This window comes from Cicer arietinum, chromosome 5 (assembly GCF_000331145.2).
Source record: "Cicer arietinum cultivar CDC Frontier isolate Library 1 chromosome 5, Cicar.CDCFrontier_v2.0, whole genome shotgun sequence".
NCBI classification, from domain to species: Eukaryota; Viridiplantae; Streptophyta; class Magnoliopsida; order Fabales; family Fabaceae; genus Cicer; species Cicer arietinum.
This window is the reverse complement of record NC_021164.2, coordinates 31,232,489-31,240,325: the sequence shown is the minus strand read 5'-3', so window position 1 is coordinate 31,240,325 and position 7,837 is coordinate 31,232,489. Positions and strand designations below refer to the sequence as shown.

The 7,837-nt window shown below is 33.9% G+C and overlaps 1 protein-coding gene across 1 annotated transcript; it reads right to left on the bottom strand.

Moving 5' to 3' along the window:
• Positions 1–4,123: 4,123 nt before the first annotated feature.
• On the bottom strand, positions 4,124–4,572 carry LOC140920414 (secreted RxLR effector protein 161-like). The gene is made up of 2 exons (XM_073368688.1): positions 4,564–4,572; positions 4,124–4,453 (listed from the first exon to the last, which is right to left on the bottom strand). Exons 1-2 carry the CDS (start codon positions 4,570–4,572, stop codon positions 4,124–4,126), a joined length of 339 nt encoding a protein of 112 aa, XP_073224789.1.
• Between the last annotated feature and the right edge of the window lie 3,265 nt (positions 4,573–7,837).

Sequence of the window (7,837 nt, the reverse complement as noted above, 5' to 3'; positions counted from 1 at the left end):
GTTTAATTGCAGTTTTAGTCTCCATATTTTATACCAATTCATGAAATTGGCCCTCATATTTTTACTAATTCATGAAATTGATGTTAGTATAGAGGTACGCCTAAGAGAGGGGGGTGAATTAGGTGTTAGGAGATTTTCTGGTTTTTAGAGTCTTAGTGGATTATTTTTGAGTTTATGATTGATTTATGTAAAAATATAAATGGCAAAAAATAAAGAACACAATAGAATTATCCTGATTCCCCTTATGACCAAGGGTACATCCAAGTCAGAAAAAGTACAATTCCCACCCTAAGATTTTTGCTACAAACTTCTAACAATACTTCTAGATAGCACACCACTATCTTAGATTAAGCTAATTTAAGAAAGTACTACTTTCTTTTACAAGTGATACAATATGATTTGGAATAAGGATATAAGAGAGGTATAATGATTTCAATCCAATAATACTTCAAGTACTTTGAGAACTTTTCTGAATGATATGAAAATGAAATGCAAGTACTTTGTAAAAATCAGAGTTTTGTTCAAAGTTGTTCAAGGTTTGATTCAAAGGATTGTGTATTTTTGATCTGAAGTTATGGTGTATTTATACTCCATAAACATCTCTTAAAATTCGTGGCAATTGATCCAAGAGGTTTGATGAACAAATACAATGATCTAGAACCATTTCAGATCTTTAAAATTGTATTGCTTCCAGTTGTATTCGAATACAAGATGTATGTATTCGAATACACCTCTTTGTAACGTTCAGATTTATTCAAAATTTGCACCTTGTATTCGAATACATCCTTTATGTAGTCGAATACAAATTTGTGATTTTTTCCATTGACTTGCTTTGTATTCGATTACAGAAGGGCATAGTCGAATACATATGCAAAATTTTTAGCTACTGACTTGCTTTGTATTCGATTACGGATGGGTGTAGTCGAATACAAATGTAAAATTTTTGGCTACTGACTTGTTTTGTATTCGACTACAGAAGGTTGTAGTCGAATACAGATGCAAATATTTTGGCTACTGACTTGCTTTGTATTTGACTACAGTAGGTCGTAGTCGAATACAAATGTGAAGCTTTTGCTTCTGACTTGCATCTGTATTCAAATACACTATGCTGTATTCGAATACACCTTTGTATTTTGTCAAAAATATTAGTTTTAAGACTTTGTTAATGTAATTTTAACTTTTGAAAATACTTTATATGCATATGTAAATATGAATGCTTCTCATGTATTTGAAGTATTGATTGTATCATTTACCTTTACATTAAACTTCTAATATGTTTGGATTTAACGTTTTATCAATGAAGATATTTGAACTTCTTTTTGAGCTTGTTGCTTTGATCATATTTGTTGATGTTTGTCTTCATCAAAAACATGTATTTTACATTCTCCCCCTTTTTGATTATGACAAAATGTTGTTGTATTAGAGAGATTGTATCATTCTAATATTGCTCCCCCGTAATGTATGCGTATTCTCCTGCTGATCTTGAATGTATGTGATCACATTGAAAACTTGTTTGAAGACCTACAAAGGTTTTTAAAGAAACAGCAATACCAAATTTTCTCCCCCTTTTGACATGATCAAAAAGAAGGAAAAATATAGAAACATACAATTTCAAGCATATAAACACGATTAAAGGAAAAATAGCACACTTTGGAAACAAAAGAGAATGACATAATAAAGAATGGAGTCATGTTCAAATAAGTACATCAAAATGACCGAAATGGTAAGCAAGTTTGAATATTGTCAGCATTAATCGATACACAACCAAACTAAAATAATTAAAATCTAGCATAAAAATATTACACAAGCAAATGAACTCCTAGCATCGAACTAGTCAAAATTCGTTGGAATGTGGAAATGATCAATCTTGTCAGATAAACTACTAATATCCTGGGATAATGTGTCATAGTTGCGAGCAATAGTAGTTTCGATGTTGTGGAAGCGAGTGTCGATAGAAGTGGTCAGATTTTGAAATTGGGTTTGCATGAAGGTTTGGAGAGAGTCAAGTCTGTTCATGATCATGTGATTGGAGATATAATCATCATTAGATGTTGTTTCCTCGCCGTCTTCATCATCTTGGGCAACAACATTTGAGGGACCAGCAGTGTCCTCTTGAGCGGCATCAGATGCTTGACCAAGGTCACCTTTATGCACATATGATTGAAGCTTCTCATTCCATACTATCCTCATGCTAGGCAGAACGCCCAAATCCAGTAGGTTTTCCTTTGTGGGTGTATACATGACTTCGTCAGAGAAATCCACCCCAAAGTCTTCCAAGATCCGAGAAACTTCTTTAGCATATGGTAAGCTAGTTGCTTCTTTGGATCCAAACATTACAAATTTAACAAAGTATGCCCAGTTTAGTGGACATCCTTCATACATAAGGTTCATGATCTGTAATTCAAACTCCGAAATTTGGGAGTAATTTCCAGCCTTTGGAACCAAAATGTAACTGAGAAAATAGTACATAAGACGATAATCAACGGTAAGATTCTCAACTCCATACCGCTACTGTGCGTATTTTGAACCAGCCTGAGTCCTCTTCTGCTCCATAGTGCGTTTGTCATAACGACATAAGGCAACATAAGCATCATATTTAGACATACCAGCCCATTTGCACAAGTTGTTGGGACAAAAATTTTGACCTTCAAAGGGAATGTTCAAGATTTCCCCAATGGTTTTGGTGTTTAACCGAATGGTTTTGCCCTTGACTCGAGACACTAGCACATTTCCATCTTGGGTGAGATTACAATAGAAAACCCTAACTAAATTAGAATAGACAGGACCTTTGTATCCAATAAATTCTTCAACATGTTGGGCTTTGAGCAACTCAGGAAATTGAAAGGTAGAGAAGGAATTCAAAGTACCGTATTTTGGAATGACGAGTCTTTTGTCAGAGTATAGTGTGCGAAACCGGTCGATTTCTTCCGGTGTGTAAAGAAGCCGAGATAAATTCGTGATGTTTGGATTCTTTGTGCGCTTTCTTGAGGGACCTACTGCTGCATGCTTCGTTCTTGGTCCTCGTTTGCGTGCATCCATGTTGAGAAATGAAGTTTTGACAGTTTGGTGAAAAATGGGTTTGAGAGAAATTTTTTGATAGATTTGAGAAATCTGATTTTGAATGCAAGATTTGAGTAGAAATTAATTTATTTTGCAAGGTGGGTTGAATGGGTAACTTGTGGGAAGGAATATTGATGATATTTTTGGAGGAGAGAAGAACGGCTATGGCAGTGCATTCGAATACCAAATGTAAAATTAACTCTAAAATGTGAAACAACTTTTATATTTGGGCAAAAATGTGAAGGTGTCTTCGACTAATGCCTGTTGTATTCGAATACAGATTGTTCTGGGAAAATTTTTTGACAGATTTGAGAAATCTGATTTTGATTGAAAGATTTGAGTAGAATTTGATTTTGTTTGCAAGGTGGGTTGATTGGGTAACTTGTGGGAAGGAAGATTGATGAGATTTTTGGAGGAGAGAAGGACGGCTACGGCAGTGTATTCGAATACCAAATGTAAAATTAACCCTAAAATGTGAAACAACTTTTATATTTGGGCAAAAATGTGAAGGTGTCTTCGACTAATGCCTGTTGTATTCGAATACAGATTGTTCTGGGAATGTGTATTAGTCATACACAGGGGTTGTATTTGAATACAAGAATTTCTGGAATATTTTGTATTCGAATACGGTCATTGTGTATTCGACTACAACTTTGAATTTTTGCTTAAAAACTAATTTTTTTCACAGAAATTTCATCATGTAAAGCACATATTCATATATTAAGAGCCAATAGGCATCAAAGAATTTAATTTTAACAACTTAAGAGGAAATTTTAGAGTTTTGAAGATAGATGATAAATTTTGCCTTGCCCATCTAAAGATTTTTTTCATGTAAAATACCAAGCTCTCCGCGTATTTTGTAAAATGAGTCTTTAGGTAACGGTTTTGTGAAGATGTCAGCTAATTGGTTGTGTGTATCCACAAACATTACTTCAACATTTCCTTTAAGCACTTGATCTCGTAGAAAGTGATTGCGTATATCGACGTGTTTCGTCTGAGAGTGCATGATTGAATTCTTTGAAATATTGATTGCACTAGTGTTATCACATCTTAGAGGAATGCATCAGAGGTCAAGTCCATAATCATATAGTTGTTGTTTGAGCCAGAGAGTCTGTGCACAACAACTTCCTGCTGCTATGTATTTAGCTTCAGCAGTGCTAAGGGCAACACATGCTTGCTTTTTACAGGACCATGATACTAACGCATTACCTATGATATGGCAAGTGCCACTTGTGCTTTTGCGATCCGTTTTGCATCCTGCATAATCTAAATCAGAATATCCAACTAGACTACATATGCTACCCTTTGGATACCATATGCCTACATTGGTTGTTCCTTTCAAGTATTTCATAATTCTTTTTACTGCTACAAGATGCGATTCTTTAGGATCCGCCTGAAATCTTGCACACAAACAGACACTAAACATAATATCTGACCGGCTGGCCGTTAGATATAATAAAGATCCAATCATACCTCGATATTTTGACATCTCTATTGAAATACCTGATTCATCTTTATCAACATAGGTTCTGGAGCCCATTGAAGTCGTACTTTCCTTGCAGTTTTTCATTTCAAATCTTTTGAGTAATTCTTTGCAATATTTTGCTTGATTTATAAAGATGCCGTGCTCGAGTTGCTTGATGTGAAGGCCAAGAAAATAGTTTAATTTTCCCATCATGGACATTTCAAATTATCCTTGCATTATTAAAGAGAATTCTTCACATATGTCATTGTTTATTGATCCCAATATTATATCATCAACGTAGATTTGTACCAATAGTGTGTGACCATTATCTCTTTTAACAAATAATGTCTTATCGACTTTCCCTTTTTCAAATCCTCGTTCACATAGAAAGGTGCTTAATCTATCATACCAAGCTCTTGGAGCTTGTTTTAGACCATAGAGAGCCTTTTTTAATTTGTAAACATGTGAGGGATTTTTGTAGTCTTCAAAGCCAAGTGGCTTTTTGACATATACTTCTTCATTAATGTATCCATTGAGAAAGGCACTCTTCACATCCATTTGAAATAGTTCAAAGTTCATAGAGCAAGCATAAGCAAGTGGTAAATGTATTGCTTCTAACCTTGCTACTGGGGCAAATGTTTCATGTAACACCCCGTTTTTCTAAGCGACGGTGTATTTTTTTTTACAAAGAAATTAAAATAAATAAGAGAATTAAATAAGGTAATAATACATTTGGATAAATAATTGAGTCATTATAATTTACAAGTAGCATAAAAGTTTCTCAAAATATGAATCCAAAATATTTACACATCAAAAAGTGGTACATGTAACCCATCGAAAATAACATGTCAAGCAGACAGGATTCGTATAGGTACAGTCTTCCATTTTAAAATAAATACAATTCAAAAGAAAAACGTCTATTCCCTCTATGTCAACCTAATCTGATCATTCTCCAAAACAAACTAAACACCCTGAGTGATCTCCACACGCCCCGTAAGATCCTCCTAACATAGTTCCAGTCAGGCATTCCCCTCTACATTCCCATCCACAGGGTACGAACCGGTAGGATTGTCCTGACTCTCATCTGAGGGCAAAGCCCAGATTTCCACAATAGTTGTAAAGGGTCACCAACCGAAATTAACAGTTAACACATAACATTTAAGTTTTTAAATGCACAAAATAACCTTTCAACTAAGCATGCACCATAAAAGGATTTTCCATATGCTAAAAGTTCATATAATGCTTCCCAATTAAAAATGAAATCAGAATAAAGTTCTCAATCCATCAAGTAATACATAACTAACCAAGACATTGATAAATCAATTGAGCAATCTGTTATCTAACTCAAAATAAGAATTTCTACTAAGCCAATCGATTTCCAAATCGATTTCCTGAAGGTTTTTAGTGAAATTTGACTTATGGGCTTAATTCAATCGATTGGGCAATCGATTGACAGGATAGCTGAGCCCCTGACTTAATGCCAATCGATTTCCAAATCGATTTTGTCAGTTTTGCTGAATTCCTGTATGAACGTAGACATTAAGAGATTCCCCATTCTTAATACTCATTTAACTTAAACGATTTTCAAAATGAACATTAAGTAAACAAGACATTAAGAGATTCCCCATTCTTAATACTCTTTTAACTTAAACGATTTTCCAAAACAACATTAAGTAAACCGAGATATTAAAAGATTCCCCATTTTTAATACTCATTTGACTTAAACGATTTTCACAACAAACATTAAGCAAACAGAAATATTAAGAGATTCCCCATTCTTAATACTCTTTTAACTTAAACGATTTTCCAAAACAACATTAAGTAAACCGAGATATTAAAAGATTCCCCATTTTTAATACTCATTTGACTTAAACGATTTTCACAACAAACATTAAGCAAACAGAAATATTAAGAGATTCCCCATTCTTAATACTCTTTTAACTTAAATGATTTTCCAAAACAACATTAAGTAAACCGAGATATTAAAAGATTCCCCATTTTTAATACTCATTTGACTTAAACGATTTTCACAACAAACATTAAGCAAACAGAAATATTAAGAGATTCCCCATTCTTAATACTCTTTTAACTTAAACGATTTTCCAAAACAACATTAAGTAAACCGAGATATTAAAAGATTCCCCATTTTTAATACTCATTTGACTTAAACGATTTTCACAACAAACATTAAGCAAACAGAAATATTAAGAGATTCCCCATTCTTAATACTCGTTTAACTTAAACGATTTTCTCAAACACGCATTAAGTAAACCGAGATATTAAAAGATTCCCCATTTTTAATACTCATTTGACTTAAACGATTTTAACAATAAACATTAAGCAAACAGAAATATTAAGAGATTCCCCATTCTTAATACTCGTTTAACTTAAACGATTTTCTCAAACACGCATTAAGTAAACCGAGATATTAAAAGATTCCCCATTTTTAATACTCGTTTAACTCTAATGGTTTTCACGCCAACATTAAGTAAACGTAGACATTAAGAGATTCCCCATTCTTAATACTCGTTTAACTTAAACGATTTTCTCAAACACACATTAAGTAAACCGAGATATTAAAAGATTCCCCATTTTTAATACTCGTTTAACTCTAATGGTTTTCAAATTCCACACAAAACAAACTCAAACATATTATCAAATTCAATCCACGATCCACACCAAAACACATCAATTTATTTCTCCACAAAATCCAACCATACACATATCAAATTTCATCAGTATTAATTAAGAACACGTCAAATACGACGAACACAAATCAACACAATCCACCACTCAAACACAACAAGTTTCATTTACTCAAAATCATACATAAATGAGTTTAAATTCATTTTCCACGAAACATTCATCAATATAACCGAAACCTAACTCTAAGATTTTACCCATAAAGCCTTAGATTCATTTTCCCCCAAATCAACACTCTAACCCTAACAAAATTCTTTTCCACACAACCACAGATAAGTCCCTAAATGTAAACTAAAAATTTGGAAGGAGCCCTTACCTTCTTGTTAGCTTTAACGTTCGATTACGGTACCGCGAGTAAATCCTGTAAAATCTCCGCTCGCAACGCCGCTTCCTAAGTGGGTTCCCTAGCACCGTAGCGTGGTAGTGAGCAATTTTCCCTTCTATCTCTTCGTGAAACGAAGCTTGGATCTAGATGAAACGGGGAGGTTTGTGTTTGACGGTTTTGAAATCCCTAACACCGTTTTTCTTCGTTTTCGAAACATCGAGGAAGTATGAAGCTGAGAAATTCTTGCTTTCTTACCCACTAAGCCTTGGGTTTCTATTCTTGAA